The sequence below is a fragment of the Neomonachus schauinslandi genome, chromosome 7 (genome assembly GCF_002201575.2).
Source record: "Neomonachus schauinslandi chromosome 7, ASM220157v2, whole genome shotgun sequence".
Classification (NCBI taxonomy): domain Eukaryota; kingdom Metazoa; phylum Chordata; class Mammalia; order Carnivora; family Phocidae; genus Neomonachus; species Neomonachus schauinslandi.
Window position 1 is genome coordinate 90,515,627 of NC_058409.1, and position 22,382 is coordinate 90,538,008.

The following is a 22,382-nucleotide window of genomic DNA, read 5'->3' on the forward strand; positions in this document are numbered from 1 at the left end:
ACAACAAACCCTCATTGCCTGAGCCGCGCTGAGTGGCTTGCTGTTCTTATGGGCTCACAAGCCAACATCCCAAAAGTGACCACCAGCAGTGGGCGGCAACCCCACACCAGCATGGGCTGTTTCTATCAGGCCCTGTGTGTGGGTGTGTGGGGGTAACGCCTGAGAGCTTTCAGGGTGTGACTCCTTTGCTCAAAGGCTCTGCTAATAACCACAGGGGTGGTTTCAGTGCTCAAGGATCTAGGCTCCATTTTTTTTTTTAATTCACGTCTCAGGCGCCTGGGTGGCTCAGTTGGTTAAGCGACTGCCTTCGGCTCAGGTCATGATCCTGGAGTCCCTGGATCGAGTCCTGCATCGGGCTCCCTGCTCGGCAGGGAGTCTGCTTCTCCCTCTGACCCTCCCCCCTCTCATGTGCTCTCTCTCATTCTCTCTCTCTCAAATAAATAAATAAAATCTTAAAAAAAAAATCTTAATTCACGTCTCCTCCAATTTTATATACATATATGTTTTATAAAAAATATTTACAACTATATCATATATATAAAAGAAAACATATAAATATATATAATATGTAAACATAAACATATACACAGATATATATTACAGGTACAATACAATTGCAACTTAGATAGGAGTTAGAGGCTGAAGTGTGGGTTCGGCTAAATGTGTATATAGTCAAAATTCTGCCTGGGAACCCTCTAAATACCAGTAGAGCCCATGTACATGATTTTGGGTATGTTATTATAGCCTTTAGAGTAACAGTAAAAATAAATGCAAAGAAATATCATTATCAGACCTTCCTACAGAACACTTGCTAAAATAGCTGCAAAGGAGAAAAACAGATTCTGGTCCCCACCCCCTGACATATACTCAAAGCGGCAAAACTGTGACTGTAACTTGCAAAGACTTTTTCCTTCCCAAGTGGCAATTGAATAATTCCTCCCAGCAAACAGAATTTCTGTGCCATTCCCTGTCAGTCAGATTTTCTATGAGATGATTTGAATTGGACCCCTCTTGACTTTCCAGAGATTTGAGGTGGTTCTAACAGTTGGCATGTATATAATAGCTCCATTAAAATTGGAAAACAAAAAATCTTAGAAAGGGGCGAATGGTCCAAAAAAGTGAGGCAGATATAATTCCCACCATGGACAACTAAACGCTGAACTTCCTGGAAGTCAAGGGAAAATCCTAGATAAGAATTATCATTGTTTAATCAAAATAAGTTAATCAAAAGAGAGGGTTTTCTCTTAGCACTGTTTAAAAAAATTAAGTCACTCATAATTTCAACATAGTGATATTCTTTTTTTTTTTTTTAAAGATTTTATTTATTTATTTGAGAGAGAGAATGAGAGACAGAGAGCACGAGAGGGAAGAGGGCAGAGGGAGAAGCAGACCCCCTGCTGAGCAGGGAGCCCGATGCGGGACTCGATCCCGGGACTCCAGGATCATGACCTGAGCCGAAGGCAGTCGCTTAACCAACTGAGCCACCCAGGCGCCCCTCAACATAGTGATATTCTTATTTTGCTTGTATACACTGTATTCCTGTGCTTCTCTGTGGGCAAAATAATGGGTAATTTTCTTTTAAAAATATTTGAATAGGCAAAACAATCATGTAGTCTGAAAATAAAAGAGTGTGAAAAGTTTCTCTTTCATCCTGGTCGTACATTTGCCCACTTTCAACTTCCCCAATCTGCCCCCCCCCACCATTTTGTATCCTTCTAGCGTTTTCTTGCACATTCAATAACATCGTCATCATCAACAACAATGAAATATAGATTCTTGTCCCATGCTCTTCTTACGCCTTGATTTCTCTCATTTAACAACCTTTTTCTGTGGACACTTCTCTATCAGTAGGAAAGCGTCCTCATTCTTTTTCATAGCTACAGGGTATCCACTGTTTGGCTGCACCTCTACTAACTGAAACTGGGCCCTACTGGTCCTTTGTTTTGCTATGTGAATTTGAATGCTATCACCAATTCCCCTGCACGGGGTTTTTGGCAATTTATGCTCTCAGCAGCAGTGTCTGAGAGTTGAGTTGCCCCATAACATCTATACACTCCAGAACCAGAGTCTTGCTAAGTTCCAGGGAGGAAGGAAAAGGAATGGAAGAAAGGAAGGAAGGAAGAACTGTTTATCAGGCACCTACTCTATGCACATACACGTCTGGTCCTCACTGTAATGCTCTGAGGCAAATTGGCATCCCTGATTTTTACTAATGAGGCAGTTTTGTCTCTGAGAGGTTAGGGAATTTGCACCATATCTCAGGTAAGTGGGCAAGGGTCCTGACCCGGAGGTTGGCTTGGTTCCAATGTGCCAGAGTTCTGGTGGGCTGGAGGATATCTCAGCAGAGCCTTGGGGTCGTCCTGACAGTGTTCATGAACCAGCAAGGTTCTAGTGTCCCAACTATTTTATTTTCTTGCCTGCTTTGACATTCAAGTGTCACAGCTCAGCCCTTATTAAGGAGCCCCTGGCAACCTTCCCCCCGCCCCACCCCCCGCTTCCTTCCGCTTGGCGTTCTCCCCAGGTTCCAGCCCTGGCCCTCACAGGTGAATTTTGAAGTTGGAGCAGGGATCCTCCGGGTGCCCCTCTCCCAGAAGAGCATCTAACCACTCCTCCAGGTCCTGGACCAGCTGCTCCAGCTCTCGCACCTCTTTCTCTAGCTTCTCCAAGAAAACATGCACGTTTTCCTTCAACCAGGTCCTGATGACCTTTATTGGCTCTTCTGCGGGTTCATTGGTCTGGTATTCAAATCCCTGAAAGGCAGACATCAGAGTTGCATCTTGAGCTTTTTCACGTAGGACCCCCTTGCCACTGGTTTCAAAAAGTTTTCTGAGCCTTTGCATATGCTATTCCTTCTCTCTGGAGTGCCCATCCCCACCTTCTCCACCTGGCCAGCTCCTACTTATCCTTCAAGATCCAGCTCGCCCATGACACCTCTGAGAAGCCTTCCCAGATTTCCTCAGTCAAACTTGACATCCCCTCAGCACCTTTTTTGAATATGTTACCTGGGAAGCCACAGGATTCTGGGGATAGTTACATTCTCTGATCCTTTCTGACACTTCCCAACTTCTTCCTGAAACAGCACAAACATCACCTCTTAACAAGGGCAAATGAGCAGTCATTGAAATGAACATGGTTGGTCATCCCAGTGGGTGAAGGGGAGAGAAGGCAAGTTTTGGAGGCCCCATTGACATGCAGCCATCTCCAGAATACCCCTCCTGACTCCGGGTGGACTCGGCTCCTCCTTTCTCAGCTTCCAGAATGCTCACCTGATATTCCTGTGCCCACGTACAGCACCAAGATCAGCAATGCCAACAGCGTCTGGTGGCAAGAAGAGGAGGAAGGAAAGTGACTCACTGGGGGGCAGGCATCCCTGCTGCCCTCACAGAGCGGTGCTGTAAGATCGTTCTTAGAGTTTAACTTTTTTCCAGTTATCTATGGCATGCATGCTTACTACAAAACCCCCAAACATTGCAGAAGTAGGTAACATGGCAGCCCAGTGACATTCCACTGGAGTTTTCCCTCCCTTTTCTCTGCTGAGAAGGCCCACTTCTGTTCTCATTCCTTGCCTTGCTTTTACATTTTTGCTCTAAATGATCTTTAAAAGGAATCAACTTTATTGTGGTATAATTCAGACAATAAAATGCACACATTTTAAATGTACAGTTTGATGAGTTTTGACATGTCTACACCTGTGGACTACCATCCCACTCAAGAGAAAGAACATTTCCATCATCCCGGGAAGTTCCCTTATACCCTTTTACAGTCTGTTCCCTCCTTACCCTCACCCTGCCAGAGGGATCCACTAATCTGCTTTGTCACTATGGAGTAATTTTGCCTGGTCTATAACTGCATAAATGGAACTTCATAGTCTTTTGTGGTTAGCTACTTTTGCTCAACATAATGCTTCTGAGTTGTCTCCATGTTCGTGTGTTCAGTGTTATTGATGAGTAATATATTGTATGAATATGGTACAATTTATCTCTTTACCTACTGACGGACTTTGGGCTGTTTCTAGTTTCTGATGATCATGAATAAAACTGCTATAAACACCTGGATACAACTGTTTGGGTGGACACATGTTCTCATTCTGCTTGGGTTAGCACCCAGAAATGCAGATGCTGGGTCATATGGCAGGTGCATGTTTAATTTGATAAGAAACCACCAACCTGTTTTCAAGGGGTTTGAACCAATTTACATTTCTACCAGCAACCTGAGAATGTTAGTTGCTCCACGTTCCTATTGGCAAAATTCTTTTAGGCATTCTATTGGTTGTGTAGTGGTACCTCGATCTAGTTTTTATATGCACTTCCGCAATGATGAATGATGTTGTCTGAGTCCGTTTGCACTGCTATAACAAAGTACCACAGACCAGGTGGCTTATAAACAACAGAAATTTATTTCTTACTGTTCCGGGGGCTGGAAGTTTGGGACCAGGAGGCCAGCATGGTCAGGTTCTGGTGAGGGCGATCTTCTGGGTTCCATCCATTTCCATTGTATCGTTACATGGTGGAGAGCAGAGAGAGCTCTTTGGGGTCTTTTATTTTTATTTTTTTAAATCAGGGCACTACTCCAATTCAAGAGGGTTCCACTCTCACGAATCATCTCCTGAAGACCCCCAACTCCTAAAACCAGCACTTTGGGAGTTAGGATTTCAACATATGAATTTAGGGGGGACATAAGCATTCAATCCATAGCAGATGTTGAGCATCTTTTCATGTGCTTACTGATCATAATTCACATATCTTACTTTGTGGGCGTGTCTATTAAAAACCCAGTTCATTTTTTTTATTGGGCAATTTGTCTTCTTATTAAGTTTTAGTAGTTCTTTACTTATTTTGGATATACATTCTTTGTCAGATGTTTGTATTGTGACTGTTTTCTCCAGGTCTGTGGCTTGCCTCTTCATTTTACCAGGGTGTTTGAAAGTTAAAAGGTTTCAAGTTTTATGAAGTTCAAATCATCAAACATATTCCCTTTATGGTTATGCCTTTTGTGTGCAATCTAAAAAATTTTGTTTAACTCAGGGTTGTGAAGATTTTTCTCCTCTGTTTTCTTCCTGGCATTTTATTGTTTTAATTTTCCAGTTAGGTAGATGGTCCATTTTGAATTAATTTTTGTATATGCCGTGAAGGAGGGGTCAAGATTCTTTTCCTCATATGAATGTCCAGTTCTAGAATTATTTGTTTAAAAAGCCTAATTATTCATTGGATTGCATTGCTCTCTGTCAAAAATATGCCCACCAAATTTATGTGGGTCTGCTTCTGGATTCCATTCTGTTTCACTGATCTATATATCAATCTTTATGTCAGTGCTAAATCTGTATTAGTTTGTTGGAGCTGCTATAACAGAATACCACAGATTGGGCAGCTTAAACAAAAATTAACATTAACTATTAATAAAAATTAACAGTCATGGAAACTGGAAGTCCAAGATCAAGATGTGAGGCAGGGTTGGTTTCTGGTGAAACCTCTCTCCTTGGCTTCTGGAAGGCTGCCTTCTCCCTGTGTCCTCACACGGCCTTTTCTCTGTGCCTCCCTGGTATCTCTCTTCTTATAAGGACATCAGTGCTATTGGAGTAGAGCCCCACCCTTTATGACCTCATTTAACCTTAATTATTTCCAAGTACAGTTGGGGCTTCCACATGTGAATTTTGGAGGACACAGTTCAATCCGTAACAGCTCTTTCCACCGTCACTATGCTGTTCCATTCCTTTCTCTATCTATCTTATGTCAATGCCACACTATCTAGATGACCATACAGCTTTTTAAAATTTTTTTAAAATTTAATTTTATTATGTTATGTTAGTCACCATTCATTACATCATTAGTTTTTGATGTAGTGTTCCATGATTCATTGTTTGCGTATAACACCCAGTGCTCCATTCAATATGTGCCCTCCTTAATATCCATCACTGGGGTAACCTATCCCCCCACCCCTTCCCTTCTAAAACTCTCAGTTTGTTTCTCAGAGTTCATAGTCTCTCATGGTTTGTCTCCCCCTCCGATTTCTCCCCCTTCATTTTTCCCTCTCAACTATCTTTTTTTTTTTTTAACATATAATGTATTATTTGTTTCAGAGGTACAGCTCTGTGATTCATCAGTCTTACACAGTTCACAGCACTCACCATAGCACATACCCTCCCCAATGTCTATCACCCAGTCACCCCATCCCTCCCACCCCACCCCCCACTCCAGCAACCCTCAGTTTGTTTCCTGAGATTAAGAATTCCTCATATCAGTGAGGTCATATGATACATGTCTTTCTCTGATTGACTTATTTCACTTAATACCCTCCAGTTCCATCCATGTCGTTGCAAATGGCAAGATTTCATCTTTTTGATGGCTGCATAATATTCCATTGTATATATATACCACATCTTCTTTATCCATTCATCTGTTGATGGACATCTTGGCTCTTTCCATAGTTTGGCTATTGTGGACATTGCTGCTATAAACATTAGGGTGCACGTACCCCTTCGGATCACTACATTTGTATCTTTGGGGTAAATATCCAGTAGTGCAATTGCTGGGTTGTAGGGTAGCTCTATTTTCAACTTTTTGAGGAACCTCCATACTGTTTTCCAGAGTGGCTGCACCAGCTTGCATTCCCACCAATAGTGTAGGCGGGTTCCCCTTCCTCTGCATCCCTGCCAACATCTGTCATTTCCTGACTTGTTAATTTTAGCCATTCTGACTGGTGTGAGGTGGTATCTCATTGAGGTTTTGATTTGGATTTCCCTGATGCTGAGTGATGTTGAGCACTTTTTTATGTGTCTGTTGGCCATTTGGATGTCTTCTTTGCAGAAATATCTGTTCATGTCTTCTGCCCATTTTTTGATTGGATTATTTGTTCTTTGGGTGTTGAGTTTGATAAGTTCTTTACAGATTTTGGATACTAGCCCTTTATCTGATATGTCATTTGCAAATATCTTCTCCCATTCTGTCATTTGTCTTTTGGTTTTGTTGACTGTTTCCTTTGCTGTGCAAAAGCTTTTTATCTTGATGAAGTCCCTATAGTTCATTTTTGCCCTTGCTTTCCTTGCCTTTGGCGATGTTTCTAGGAAGAAGTTGCTGTGGCTGAGGTCGAAGAGGTTGCTGCCTGTGTTCTCTTCTAGGATTTTGATGGACTCCTGTCTCACATTTAGGTCTTTCTCCATTTTGAGTCTATTTTTGTATGTGGTGTAAGGAAATGGTCCAGTTTCATTCTTCTGCATGTGGCTGTCCAATTTTCCCAATACCATTTGTTGAAGAGACTGTCTTTTTTCCATTGGACATTCTTTCCTGCTTTGTGGAAGATTCGTTGACCATAGAGTTGAGGGTTCATTTCTAGGCTCTCTATTCTGTTCCATTGATCTATGTGTCTGTTTTTGTGCCAGTACCATACTGTATTGATGATTACAGCTTTGTAATAGAGCTGGAAGTCCAGAATTGTGATGCTGCCAGCTTTGCTTTTCTTTTTCAACATTCCTCTGGCTATGCGGGGTCTTTTCTGGTTCCATACAAATTTTAGGATTATTTATTCCATTTCTTTGAAAAAAGTTGATGGTATTTTGATAGGGATTGCATTGAATGTGTAGATTGCTCTAGGTAGCATTGACATCTTCACAATATTTGTTCTTCCAATCCATGAGCATGGAACGTTTTTCCATTTCTTTATGTCTTCCTCAATTTCTTTCATGAGTATTTTTTTTTTTAAAGATTTTATTTATTTATTTGAGACAGAATGAGAGAGAGAGAGAGAGAGAGCACATGAGAGGGGGGAGGGTCAGAGGGAGAAGCAGACTCCCCGCCAAGCAGGGAGCCCGATGCGGGACTCGATCCAGGGACTCCAGGATCATGACCTGAGCCGAAGGCAGTCGCTTAACCAACTGAGCCACCCAGGTGCCCTTTCATGAGTATTTTTATAGTTTTCTGAGTACAGATTCTTTGCCTCTTTGGTTAGATTTATTCCTAGGTATCTTATGGTTTTGGGTGCAATTGTAAATGGGATCAACTCCTTAATTTCTCTTTCTTCTGTCTTGTTGTTGGTGTATAGAAATGCAACTGATTTCTGTGCATTGATTTTATATCCTGCCACTTTACTGAATTCCTGTATGAGTTCTAGCAATTTTGGGGTGGAGTCTTTTGGGTTTTCCACATAAAGTATCATATCATCTGCAAAGAGGGAGAGATTGACTTCTTCTTTGCTGATTCGGATGCCTTTTATTTATTTTTGTTGTTTAATTGCTGTGGCTAGGACTTCTAGTTCTATGTTGAATAGCAGTGGTGATAGTGGACATCCCTGCCATGTTCCTGACCTTAGGGGGAAAGCTCTCAGTTTTTCCCCATTGAGAATGATATTCGCTGTGGGTTTTTCATAGATGGCTTTTATGATATTGAGGTATATACCCTCTATCCCTACACTCTGAAGAGTTTTAATCAAGAAAGGATGCTGTACTTTGTCAAATGCTTTTTCTGCATCTTGAGAGGATCATATGGTTCTTGTTCTTTCTTTTATTAATGATTGTATCACATTGATTGATTTGCAGATGTTGAATGAAACTTGCAGCCCAGGAATAAATCCCACTTGGTCGTGGTGAATAATCCTTTTAATGTACTGTTGGATCCTATTGGCTAGTGTTTTGGTGAGAATTTTTGCATCCATGTTCATCGGGGATATTGGTCTGTAATTCTCATTTTTGTTGGGGTCTTTGCTTTTTCTGGTTTTGGGATCAAGGTAATGCTGGCCTCATAAAATGAGTTTGGAAATTTTCCTTCCATTTCTATTTTTTGGAACAGTTTCAGAAGAATAGGTATTAATTCTTCTTTAAATGTTTGGTAGAATTTCCCTGGGAAGCCATCTGGCCCTGGGCTCTTGTTTGTTGGGAGATTTTTGATTACTGCTTCAATTTCCTTAGTGGTTATGGGTCTGTTCAGGTTTTCTATTTCTTCTTGGTTCAGTTTTGGTAGTTTATACGTCTCTAGGAATGCATCCATTTCTTCCAGATTATCTAATTTGCTGGCATATAGTTGCTCATAATGTTCTTACAATTGTTTATTTTTTTGGTGTTGGTTGTGATCTCTCCTCTTTCATTCATGATTTTATTTATTTGGGTCGTTTCTCTTTTCTTTTTGATAAGTCTGGACAGGGGTTTATCAATCTTATTAATTCTTTTAAAGAACCAGCTCCTAGTTTCGTTGATGTGTTCTACCGTTCTTTTGGTTTCTATTTCATTGATTTCTGCTCTGATCTTTATTATTTCTCTTCTCCTGCTGGGTTTAGGCTTTATGTGCTGTTCTTTCTCCAGCTCCTTTAGGGGTAGGGTTAGGTGGTGTATTTGAGACCTTTCTTGTTTCTTGAGAAAGGTTTGTATTGCTATATACTTTCCTCTTAGGACCACCTTTGCTGCATCCCAAAGATTTTGAACAGTTGTGTTTTCATTTTCATTTGTTTCCATGAATTTTTTTAATTCGTCTTTAATTTCCTGGTTGACCCATTCATTCTTTAGTAGGATGCTCTTAAGCCTCCATGTATTTGCGTTCTTTCCGACTTTCCTCTTGTGATTGAGTTCTAGTTTCAAAGCATTGTGGTCCAAAAATATGCAGGGAATGATCCCAATCTTTTGGTACCAGTTGAGACCTGATTTGTGACCTAAGATGTGATCTATTCTGGAGAATGTTCCATGGGAACTAGAGAAGAATGTGTATTCTGTTGCTTTGGGATGGAATGTTCTGAATATATCTGTGAAGTCCATTTGGTCCAGTGTGTCATTTAAAGCCTTCATTTCCTTGTTGATCTTTTGCTTAGATGATCTGTCCATTTCAGTGAGGGGGGTGTTAAAGTCCCCTACTATTATTGTATTGTTGTCGATGTGTTTCTTTGATTTTGTTATTAATTGGCTTATATAATTGGCTGCTCCCATGTTAGGGGCATAGTTATTTACTTGTTGGATCTTCTTGTTGGACAGACCTTTTAAGTATGATATAGTGTCCTTCCTCATCTCTTATTATAGTCTTTGGTTTAAAATCTAATTTGTCTAATATAAGGATGGCCACCCCAGCTTTCTTTTGATGTCCATTAGCATGGTAAATGGTTTTCCACCCCCTCACTTTCAATTTCTCTCCTATAAGTTGCTCCAATATACCTTCTTCCCCTCTCTCTCTTTCTTCTTCTTCTGGGATTCCAATTATTCTAATATTGTTTCATCTTATGGTATCACTTATCTCTCAAATTCTGCCCTTGTGATCCAGTAGTTGTTTATCTCTCTTTTTCTCAGCTTCTTTATTCTCCATCATTTAGTCTTCTATATCACTAATTCTTTCTTCTGCCTCATTTAGCCTAGCCATTAGAGCCCCCATTTTTGATCACATCTCATTAATAGCCTTTTTGATTTCGACTTGGTTAGATTTTAGTTCTTTTATTTCTCTAGAAATGGATTCTCTAGTATCTTCTATGCTTTTTTCAAGTCCAGCTAGTATCTTTATAATCATCATTCTAAACTCTAGTTCCAACATCTTACTAATATCTGTACTGATTAGGTCCCTGGCAGTTGGTACTGCCTCTTGTTCTTTTTTTTGAGGTGAGTTTTTCCATCTTGTCATTTTATCCAGAGAAGAACAGATGAATGAGAGAACAAAATGCTAACAGGGTAACAACGACCCCAGAAAAATATACACTAAACAAATCAGAAGAGACCCGAAACCAGGAGGAAAAGAAAGGGAAAGAAAGAAAGAAAGAAAGAATATGATCAAATATGATCAGGCTGGTGAATAGATTAGTGTCACACCCTACATTTTGGGCATATTTTGGTCTGTTAGAAGACACTGCCTCCCAAAATTTTAAAGAAAGAAAAACTTGTATATGTATAAAAATAAGGGTAAATACGATGAAGGGATGGAATATGACTGTAAAGATGAAAATTATAAAAGAAAATTATAAAAGGAATTGAGAAGTTGGTTGAAAAAAGAAAAATTTAAAAAAAATGGGGAGAGAATGTGATCAAGCAGGAGACTAGAACAAAGCCATACACTAGAGATTTAGGGTATATTTTGGTCTGTTAGAAGAATCTGTATCCCAAAATTTTAAAGAGAGAACAACTTATATATATATATACAAAAAATAAGGTTAACTACAATGAAGGGATAGAATATGACTCTAAAAATGAAAAATAAAAAAGATTTTTAAAAAAGGGATTGATAAAATGTTGGTTGAAAAAGGGAAAAAGAAAAATTAAAAAAAAAGAAAAAGAAAAAAGAAAATTAAAAAAATTAACTTTGAAAGACTAAACAATCATGGTAAAAAAGCCATGGATTCTATGTGCAGTATTCCCCTAGCGCTGGAGTTCTGCCGTTCTCATTGATCGGTAAACTTGGTCTTGGCTGGCTGTTCTTGCTGATCTTCTGGGGGAGGGGCCTGTTGCCGTGGTTTCCAAATGTCTTTGCCGGAGCAGACTTGCCCCACCCTTGCCTGGTCAGGCTAAGTAATCTGCTCGGGTTTGCTCTCGGGAGCTTTTGTTCCCTGCAAGCTTTCCGTACAGCTTTGGAGGCCGAGAGTGAAAATGGCGGCCTCCCAATCTCCACCCCGGAGGAGCCAAGAACTCGGGCCCGCTCCTCAGTGCGCCCCCAGAGAAAAGCAGTCAGTCACTCCGGTCTCCCTGGTCTCCGGCCGCACTCTGTGCTCACCCAGCCTGTGACCGAGCGTTTCTATCTCTGGCACCCGACACCGTGTGGAGTCTCCAAACCCAGCAGATCCCTGCGGTGCGCTCCCGCGCCACTCCTCCTGGGGGAGGAAGGTGAGTCTCCCCGGATCTGCCGCTTGCTGGGTCCCTGCTGGAGGAGCAGTGGCCCGACTGTGCCGCGGATCACGGTTTATGGCCACCCCAAGCTGAGAGCCCGCGCCTGGGCTCCGCCTCTGCAGCCGGCTTCCCTGCTCCGATACCTGGGAGCTCTGCCGCACTCAGGCACCCCTGGTCTTTCTGTGACCCTGAGGGTCCTGAGACCACACTGTCCCACGAGGGTTTCACCCCCCCGCTTAGCCACTGGAGCGACGTCCCTCAGCGGAGCCGACTTCTAAAAGTTCCGATTTTGTGCTCCGCGCCTCTATCACTTGCCAGAAGTGGCTGAGAGAGGCCCCTCCCCCACCGTCTATCCTCCCGAATATCGCCTCAGATTCTTCTCCGCACGTCCTACCTTCCAGAAAGTGGTCGCTTTTCTGTTCAGAGAGTTGTTGCTATTCTTTTCTTCGATCTCCTGTTGAGTTTGTAGGTGTTCAGAATGATTTGATCCCTATCCAGCTGAATTCCCGGGACCAGACGAAATCCAGGTCTCCTACTCCTCCGCCATCTTGCTCCTCCTCCATACAGCTTTATTGTAACATTTGAAATCAGATAGTGTGAGTTTTTAAACTTTGTTCCTTTCAAATTTGTTCTGATTACCCTAGATCCTTTGCATTTTCACATATATATGTATATATCAACCTTTTCAGTTTCTATAAAAAAAACCCTGCTGGGATTTTGATTAGTATTACATTGAAACTGTGGTTCAATTTGGTGAGAAAGAATGTCTCTAAAATATCATACCTTGTAATCCGTGATCATGGTGAATCTCTCCATTACACTGTCTTTGGTTATTTTTAGCAATGTTTCCTCATTTTCAAGTGTAGAGGCCATGCTCATCTTTCTGAAGTATTTTATGGATTTTGATGCTATTGTAAATAGTATATTTTTAAATTTTCATTTTCCAATTGTTCGTTGCTAGTCTATAGAAACACAATTGATTTTGTGTCTTATGACTTAATTCTTTCTTTTTTATCTGATAGAGTTTAGGATTTTGTATATAAAAAATCATGCTGTCTGGGAAGAAGTTTTACTTCATCCTTTCTACTCTTTATCTTTCAAAAAATCTTTAGCTTTTTTGCTTGCCTTGTATATTAACTAGAATCACTAGTAAAATACCAATAGAAGCAGCAAAAGCAAACATCCTAATTTTGTGCTGTATCTTAGGGGGACGTGGTGTGAGTAGAGGTAGTTGTAGCTTTTTCCTTATTGTCCTTCCTCAGTTTGAAGACATTTCCTTCTGTTTCTACTGTTCTGAGAATTTTACCAAGAATGAATGCTGAATTAGTGAAATGCACTTCCTGTATCCACTGAGAGACTTGAGTGCTGCCCTTTTTTGCCTGAGCCTGCGGCAGATTGCATGGATTGACTTGAATACCTAACCAACCTGGTTCCTTCAGGAAGCCGTTTGTTCATGATGCATTCACCTTTTTCTATATTGCTGGGTTTGATTTGCTACTGTTTGTGGAGATTGTTCTTTTCAACTACATTCATGGAGAGATTAGATTTCTTTTCTATATGTTTATGGAGTTTTAGAGTCAAGGTTATGTTGCCCCTTTAAAATGAGTCAGGGGGCATTTCCTCCACCTCTATTTTATGAAGGAATTTGTGTAAGATTGGTCACATGATTTATAGAATTTATTGGTGAAATCTTTTGGGCTTGTAGTCTTTTGGACTTTTTATTTCTTCTTGAGTCACTTTTGTAAATTGTGTTGTCCAAGAAGTTTCTACATTTCACCTAGGTGAGCAAATGCATTGGCATCCAGTCATTCCTCATATTATCTTCATATCCTTTTAATGTCTATAGGAGGTAGACATGTGATAGTTCCCTTTTATTCTCGATATTGGTAATCTGTGTTTTCTCTTTTTTTAAAAAAAATAGACTATGAAAAATTTACCAATTTTATAAATCTTTTCAAAGCAAAAGTTTATTAATTTTATTTATTATTTTCATTTTCTATTTCATTAAGTTCTGATTTTATCTTTATTGTTTCTTCTTTCTATTGTTGAGTTTAATTCTTCCTTATTTCCTTCTTAATGTGGAAACTTTGACCATTGCTGCTGCTGTTTCTTTTTTTTTTTTTAGATTTAAAAAAAATTTCATTTATTTGAGAGGGAGAGAGAACACAAGCAGAGGGGAGGAGCAGAGGGAGAGGGAGAAGCAGATTCCATGCTGAACAGGGAGCCTGATGTGGGACTCGATCCCAGGACCTTGGGATCATGACCTGAGCCAAAGGCAGACGCTTAACCGACTGAGCCACCTAGGTGCCTCTAGGCATTGCTTCTAAAGTTTTCTTTTTTTCCAAATATATGTATGTATATGTGTGTGTGCATGTATATATACACATACATGTCTGTTTATGTGTGTGCATAGATGCGTGTCCATGTCTGTGTATGTGTGCTCTCAAATGGATGCCTGAGTGTTATGGAGCTCCTCTGCTCTAGCTGGGCCGGAATTCCGGCAACCTCCAGCGCTGCTGGATTTCCAGGATCTCCGCTCTGTTCTCAAGGGCAGAACAGCCACTCTGGTGAGAGCGGCTAATCCAGCCCTTGGCATGCGCATCCCAGCCCTCTGCCAAGGAGTCATGGGGAACCCCTGGGTGAGCAGCTCTCTCCCCTCTCCAGGGCCTCGTCCTGCAGAGTCTGGTGCCTTAGCTGCCCCCCACCCCCACCGCCCCGCAGCTCAGCAGGACTGCGGTGCCATGCTTGGCCTCTACCTCGGTGCAGCCACCGCTGGGAAAGAGTGGAGGCTGTCACGAGTGTTCCTTTCCTCCGGGATGGCACTCTTGTGCTGCCTGGTGGCCCTCACCCAAGACTGGCTGCCTCACAGATGTCGTGCATTTTGTGGTTGCTCCAGTGGGAAGGCTAGCCTGGCCCGTTACTGGGAAGTCTTGTCATAGTGTTTTGAGGCAGGATGGAGCGAAGGAGCTACCTGGAGACAACATTGCTCACTGGTGCCTGCGTCAGTCCAAGGTCATTTAGGAGATTCTGGTGGACGTGCCAGGATTAAGAGAGGAGAAAGGGGTCTTTTAGAGAGGTGGGAGAAGAGACAAGGGCAGTCTGAGTCTGGGAGGGGCCTGGCACCCACTGCTCGGCCGTGTGGCTGGGCTGGCCTTAGCACAGCGAATTCAGAGACACCGATTTTCAACAGACAATGTGAGTTGGGAGAGTGACAGTGTCAGGGCAAGCAAAAGTGGACAAAGGATTAAGGCACACACAGTATTGAATGACACTGAATTTTCCCCAACTCACTAGATGCAGGCTGAGCCAGATTTAATTTGCCTTGAAATAACACATTTCTTATTTACCGAGTTTGTGAAGCAAGAGTTAGACCTGCTACCGCCACAAAGAAGATAAAAGATTTGCATGATTTGCCTCTTCCCCAGATAGTTTTCTTTATATATACTAGCAACTATATTATTATCATCATGAACTTTAAAAATAAAAATAAATTAAAAAGCAACAATCTGGCAGAGTCTTACAGATACACGGATGAGCGAAAGAAGCCAGGGATAAAGGTACACACTGATTCCATGAACATGAAATTCAAGAAAATACAAAACTCATCTATGATGATAGAGGTCAGGAATCATGGTTATGTGGGAAGGGGATGAGCTGGGAGGGCCTGAAGGAGGCTTCTGGGGCACCAGGACTATTCCATAGCTTGACCTGGCCGGGGAGTGGGGGGCGGACTGTGACTGTCCAGGTGTATAGACCCAGTGCAAAGATCCTTGCATCGTACACTTAAGGGCACTTTTTCTTTTCTTAATAATATTCCCTGGGCATAAGACACAGAGAACTGTTTCATTCTTTATAATGGCTGTTAAGTGTTCTCTGGTGAATGCTCTGCTATTTAACAACTCCTCTGTCCATGCACTTTACAGGATGATGTCTTCCCCAGCACACTTGCTGCTGGGTTTGTATTTTGTACTGTGTGTGTGTGTGGGGGGGGCAAAGGGCGAAACAGGGGCAGGATTAAGTTTTAGCTCTTCTCCTTGTGATGCTATCTTGGGGCCTGAGCCAAATCATTTCTTCTCTCTGAGCCTCAATTACTTCATCTGTAAAATGGATTTTGACATATGCTGAAAGGTCTTTTTTTTTTTTTTTAAGATTTTATTTATTTATTTGACAGAGAGAGTGAGAGAGCACAAGCAGGTTGAGCAGGAGAAGGAAAGGGAGAAGCTGCTGAGCAGGGAGCCTGATGCGGGGCTCAATCCCAGGATTCTGGGATCATGACCTGAGCCGAAGGCAGACGCTTAACCATCTGAGCCACCCAGGCGCCCCTGAAAGGTCTTTCAAAAAGAAAAGCTGTGACTGTTTTAGATCGGTTTGGGAAATGCTGTAGTTAACAAAGTGAAGTGAATTCCTTGCTGCAGAACTTCTCAGAGCCTCTGTGAATGAGCAGTGTAAATCTCCAAGGTTGGGGGGACAAGAATATCAGCATTCCTTGAAACACAGAACTTTTTTGGGGATTTTTCTCAAAAGAGCCTTCCTGGGGTTTGGTGTTTATGCAACTCTTTTTAAGAAAAGGTGGAGCATGATGGGAACCCCACAAGGCCCCCATCTTGCTGTGAGGTCCAGCACAAAGGAGGAATTGGGGCATGTATATCAAATGAACAAGTGAACAAATCTTTTGAAAACGTATAGAGATCAGTCATCCATTGCTCTGCTTAAAACCCCTCAATGGCCTCTTATTAATCTCAGAATAAAGTCCTATCTCTTTCCATGTGTGCAAGGTCTAGGTGACCTTCCCAGCCTTCTTTACACGCCTCCCTCACTTCTCCATCTGGGAGGCAGTGGAGTGTAGGGTAAGCTTGTTAAGGGTCCTGGAATCAGATGTACCTGATTCAAATCCTGGGTCCTGGCTATACGGCCTTTTTGCCTTTCTAAGCTTTGGTTTATCCATCTGTGAATGAGATTGTTAATAGTGCCTCTCAGGCATGTTGTAAGTCATGAAAGAGAGAGGGGGTGGGAGCACCGGGCTGTGCATTGTAAGTGATGACATTTCCCATTTTGACCTAAATCTTCATGAGGTTTGAATTTTAGCCCTAATAACACTCCAGGAGCTCTACAATTCAGCTGTATCCTATTTATTCAGTTTGCTCATTCATTCATTCAACCACTATTACGCACCAAGCACTATTGTAGGCACTAGGGATCTAGTAGGAAACTAAACAAACAATTCAGCCCTCCTGGAGCCTAAGTTCTGCTGACAGTGCTGGGAATGAAAGAAGAGAGTCAGTCAGTAATGGCCTTGGGGAAGAAGCCCCGAAGCATGCATGCTGCGTCCCACCAGGTCGGGCTCCAGGAAGAGTCGGGCTGAAGGCCTCTTCTGACTTTGAGGGCCTTATAGTCTGTCTGCAGTGGCAAAGGGAGCCCAGATGGGAGGAAGGGAGCATACATCCAGTCTGACCTCACCTGTTTCTTGTCCTCACAGTGAGTGCCCCTTCTCCTTTCAAACAGCTCGGCCGCCACTCGCCCCCTGCTGCCCACCTGTTGGATCACCATGGCCTCAGGTCAGGCTGCCTGGGTGGAACAAGGTAGCTCCACCCGACAGGTAGATGGGTGCCCTCCTCCTTCCTGGCCTCTGGTCACCAGGTATCCCTCAAACACTGAGTTCTGATGTCATAGAAGGTGGGAGACAGCAAGGACCCCACCTTGTCATCATCACCCTGATTTTTATTCCAGTCTCTCACAGTTTTTTTTTCCTATAAATGTAAAAAACAAAGACCAGAAAAAAGTGCAGCAAAATATTGTATTTCAGGATGATGATTTTTCTGCTCTATTTTCTTCTATATCTTCAACTGTTTAGTAAAATGCAAGTTTTAAAATACAAAACAATAAAATTTTTAGTTGAAATCCTTATTGAGATAGTTGTAAAAACACATGCAGTAGTAAGAAATAATACAGGAGATCCAGTGTACCTTATACCTAGTGCCCCCCATGGTAACATCTTACATCCCCTGTGATACAGTATTACAACCAGGATTTGCCATTGGTGCAATCTATCAATCTCATTCAGATCTCTCCTGTTTCACTTGTACTCATTTGTGGATGTGTATGTAATTCTAAATATTTGTCACGTGTGTAGGTTTGTGGATCCGTACAGTCAAGATACAGAAGAATTCCCAAGCCAGAAGGTTTTTGAGTTGCCCTTGGGTGCCCACTGCCCTCCCTCTCCCCTCTCCCCCACTGTCCCTAACTCCTGGCAACGCCGAATCTGTTCTCCATTTCTAAAATTTTATCTTTTCAAAAATGCTATATCAAATAGTATGTAACCTTTGGATATTGGCTTTTTTGTACTTAGCATAATTCTCCGGAGATTCATCCAGGTTGTTGAGTGTATCAGTTTGTTCCTTTTTATTGCCACATTGTATCCCATGCATGGCATGTATGTACATAGTTTATTTAACCATTCACCCACTGAAGGATGTCTGGGCTATTTCTGGTTATTGGCTTTTATGAATAAAGCTGATATGGATATTCTTGTATAGTTTTTGTGTGAACCTAAGTTTTCATTTCTCTGGGATGTCTAAGATGGAAATTGCTGAGTTTTATAGTAATTGCATAATAGTTTTGTTAAGAAGCTGTCAAACTGTTTTCTTGAATGGCTGTACCATTTCACATTCCCATCAGCAATGTATGAGCAATACAGTTTCTCTTCCTCCTTGCCAGCCCTTGGAGTTTTCATTATTTTTAATTTTAGACATTTTGGTAGGTATACGGCAATATCTCATTGTGGTTTTAATTTGCATTTGCCTGATAGTTAATGACGTCAAACTTTTCTCAAGCACTTATTTGCCATCTCTATCTCCTCTTCAGTGAAATATCTGTTCATGTCTTCTGCCCATTTTCTTTTCTTTCTTTCTTTCTTTTTTTTTAAGGTTTATTTATTTGAGAGAGAGAGAGAGAGAGCGTGTGCACAGGGGAAGGGGCAGAGGGAGAGAATATCCAAGCAGACTTCCGCTGAGCCCAGAGCCTGATATGGAGCTCCATCACACAACCCTAAGATCATGACCTAAGCTGAAACCAAGAGTTGAACGCTCAACTGACTGAGTCACCCAGGTGCCCCTTCTGCCCATTTTCTAACTGGATTTGTTTTTTTTACATTTGAGTTTTGAGAGTTCTTTGTATGTGCTAGATACTAGTCCTTTATGAATGTTTGGTTTGCAAATATTTTCTCCCAGTCTGTAGTTTTTCTCTTCATCCTCTTCATGTGGACTTTTGCAGAGAAAGTTTTTAACTCTAATGGGATCCAGTTTATCAATTTTTCTTTTATGAATCATGTTTTTTTGTGTTAAGGCTAAGAACTTTGTCTAGCCCTAGAAACACAAGATTTTCTCCTATTTTAAAAACATTTATAGTTTCATGTCTTATAGCCCAGTCCAAAAATGGAGTTAATTTTTATATAAGATGTGAGTTTGGGATCAAGGTTCTTTTTTATTGTTGTTATTTTTGCCTATGAATGTCTAATTGCTCCAGCACCATTTGTTGAAAATGTTATCCTTCTTTCTTTGAATTGCTTTTGCACCTTTTTAAAAAACCAATTGCACAAATTTGTGTGGGTCTATTTCTGGATTCTCTATTCTGTTTCATTGATTTTTGTATCTAGTCTGGCACCAATACCACATTGTTTTGGTTACCATGGCCATATAGCAAGCCTTAATATTGAGTAGAGTGATTTCTCCCACTTTGTTCTTCTTTGTCAAGATTGTTTCAGCACTTCTAGGGTCTGTGTTTTTCCATATAAACTTTAGAACAAGTTTGTCTACATCTACAAAAAAACCTGGCTGGCTGGGATTTTTTTTTAAAAAAAGGTTTTATTTATTTATTTGAGAGAGAGAGGGAAAGCATGAGTGGGAGGAGGGGCAGAGGGAGAGGGAGAAGCAGACTCCCCACTGAGCAGGGCTTGATCCCAGGACCCTGAGATCATGACCTGAGCTGAAGGCACATGCTTAACCAACTGAACCATGCAGGCACCCCATTGGCTGGGATTTTGATAGCAATTACATTAAATCTATAGATCACTTTGGGGAGAAGTGACATCTTTACTGTGTTGTGTTTCCCAATCCATGAACACAGAATGCCTCTCCATTTATTTAGGTTTTCTTTGATCAGTATTTTGTAGTTTTCAGCATACAGATGCTAGATATCTTTTGTTAAATGTATATTTAAATGTTATATTGGGCGGGGGAGTGGCGCCTGCATGGCCCAGTCGGTTAAGCGGCCAACTCTTGGTTTCAGCTCAGGTTTGATCTTGGGGTTGTGAGATCAAGCCCCACATTGGGCTCCATGCTCAGCACGGAGTCTGCTTCAGATTCTTTCTCCCTCTGTCCTTCCCATTTGTGCTCTCTCTCTCTAATGTAAATAAATAAATTTTTAAAAATAAATTAATAAAATTTCATTTTTTTGGGACTTCTCATTTTATTCATTTTAAATTTTTAAATTTTTAATTTTTTTACTATCAATTCTTTTTTTTTAAAGTTTTTATTTAAATTCCAGTTAATATACAGTATAATATTAGTTTCAGGTGTACTATACAGTGATTCAACACTTACATACGAAGTCCCTATCTATCAAACAAATTCATGTGTTAAGAAATCATGAATTTTCAACATTTTTATGAGCTAACTTTCCCAAAGATACACATACACAGCTTCTGACTAGCACCTAGATAACTTTTATCCATTGAGCACCTACTATATGTTAGTCATTTCACTAGCTGATTTTATTACATCTTCTCTAGGTTATAATTCTGTAGATGCTTGGGGATTAAATCTGTTTTACTGGCCATTGTGTCTCTAACTCCCATTATGCAGCTTGTTATATACTAAATGTTCAGTAAAAATATTTGTTGAATGGATGAATAATGAGCAACTTCAAACTGTAGGCTCTGAGAGGACATGAACTGCATCTGGTGAATACATTTTTGTATTCATTGTACTTGGCTCAGTAAATATTTGTTGAATGAGTAAAGCAGGTGGTATGATTTTTAATTTTACCAATGAAGAAGCTGAGCCCCAGGGAGGCTAGGGAAGGATATTAGCCATAGTGGCTGTCACGTACTGAGTACTGACTCTGTGCCAGACCCCATGTTAAGTGCTTTCCATACATTATCTCATTTAATCCTTGTAACTGCCCTGCAAGGTCAGTGTTGTCAGTCTCTCTGTGGGGGACGTTACTCTCCTTACTCAAGGTCACACACCTTACCTGGGGGCTTAGTTCAGGTCTATTTATTTCCAAAGTCTTTTAGTTGACCATAAGTAGTTAATGTAATTTCATCCAAAAGCAAAGAAAGTTGCAATTCTTGTTATCCTTTGTGGCTTTATTGTGGATAAGTAGATGTGGGATTCCCATTAAACATTTGAAATATCAAAAGTAGCTTTATTCTCTCCTCCCTGTCCAACTCCATGACTACCTTAGCTTAGCACCTAGGGATTTCATACAATCTCCATTCCTTATCCTTCTTCCTTCTCCAGCATACTCTTCTTCTTCTTATCATCCACAGCTAAGACATTTCAAGAAATGACTGAGTACCAGGCACTGTGCTTCACATGTGTGGGCTCACTGTATTATCATTACAATTCTAGGTAATAAATAATATCACTATCCCCATTTTACAGATGAGGAGACTGAGGCTCTGGTTATTTTCTCAAAGTTACAGAGCTAGTGAGAGCCAGAGCTGAGATCTGAACCCTGTGGGTCTGATTCAACCCACCAGGCTCTTGATTGCCATGAGATATTGCCTCTTCCTTGGGAAAACTCAAGACCAGAAAGAGAAAGAGACCTGCCCAAGCCAGTTGGAGCTAAGGGATCAGATCTCAACTCTCTTGCTCCCACACAGGGTCTCTTTAAAAGGTCATTTGCATCATTTCGGTGGTCTTGCATGTGCCATGGCAGCTATTGGCTTCTTGGGATTTACCTCACAGAAATGTTTCAGATGTCAAATGCAGATACTCCAAGACTGGGCATTAAACTAATTATGACACATGGAAAGTAATGAATTACAGTCATGGAAAGAGAAGGTGACCAGAAACATTTTCTGGGAAACCCAATGAATTCTTCCAGGAAACTGCTCTGAAGAACAGCGATGAGTGGTGAAGCTCCTGGGATTAGTAGGTAAGGCCATTTCCTGGGGATTTGGCCTCAGGACTGGGAAAAGAGGGAAAGAATGGCCCTGCCCGGCCCTCAGAGCACATGCCCAGGAGCTGGCCTGGATTGGGGGCTGGGAAGGGTCCATGCTGGGCCTTGTGCCTCCCAGCCTACCCAGGCCTCCCATTTCCCAGTAAAGGAAGACGGCTGGGAGGAGAAAGGAAGAGGGGTGCCATGGACAAGGGAATTAGGCCTCCTGAGTGAATGTGGGAATAAATGGGGGAGGGAGAGAATGAATGGAAAATGTGTGAATGAACAGTGTTCCAGGCAAATAACTAATTGAAAGATCACATCCTGCCAAGGGAGAGATCTGCCCCGTACCTAACAAGCGCAGGCCAAGCAGTGCTGTGTGCTTAAAGTCTGGTCACTCAGACACATCTGGGTTCAAATCCTGATGTCACTGTAACATGTCCCTAGG

General features: G+C 41.5%; 1 protein-coding gene across 1 annotated transcript; it reads right to left on the reverse strand.

Annotated features, from left to right (window-relative positions):
• Positions 1-2,537: 2,537 nt before the first annotated feature.
• On the reverse strand, positions 2,538-17,320 carry SMIM23 (small integral membrane protein 23). The gene is made up of 4 exons (XM_044916671.1): positions 17,231-17,320; positions 3,267-3,318; positions 3,003-3,070; positions 2,538-2,750 (listed from the first exon to the last, which is right to left on the reverse strand). The coding sequence occupies exons 1-4, from the start codon at positions 17,318-17,320 to the stop codon at positions 2,538-2,540; spliced, it is 423 nt and encodes a 140-aa protein (XP_044772606.1).
• Between the last annotated feature and the right edge of the window lie 5,062 nt (positions 17,321-22,382).

What these genes read in the sequence shown, in the direction of transcription:
- SMIM23 (XM_044916671.1), bottom strand. Translation starts at nt 17,320, where the DNA reads ATGGTGATCCAACAGGTGGGCAGCAGGGGGCGAGTGGCGGCCGAGCTG. An exon ending in ACTGTGAGGACAAGAAACAG is followed by an intron (nt 3,319 to 17,230) that starts GTGAGGTCAGAC and finishes TCTTGCCACCAG; the next exon opens with ACGCTGTTGGCATTGCTGAT. An exon ending in AGAATCCTGTGGCTTCCCAG is followed by an intron (nt 2,751 to 3,002) that starts GTAACATATTCA and finishes TCTGCCTTTCAG; the next exon opens with GGATTTGAATACCAGACCAA.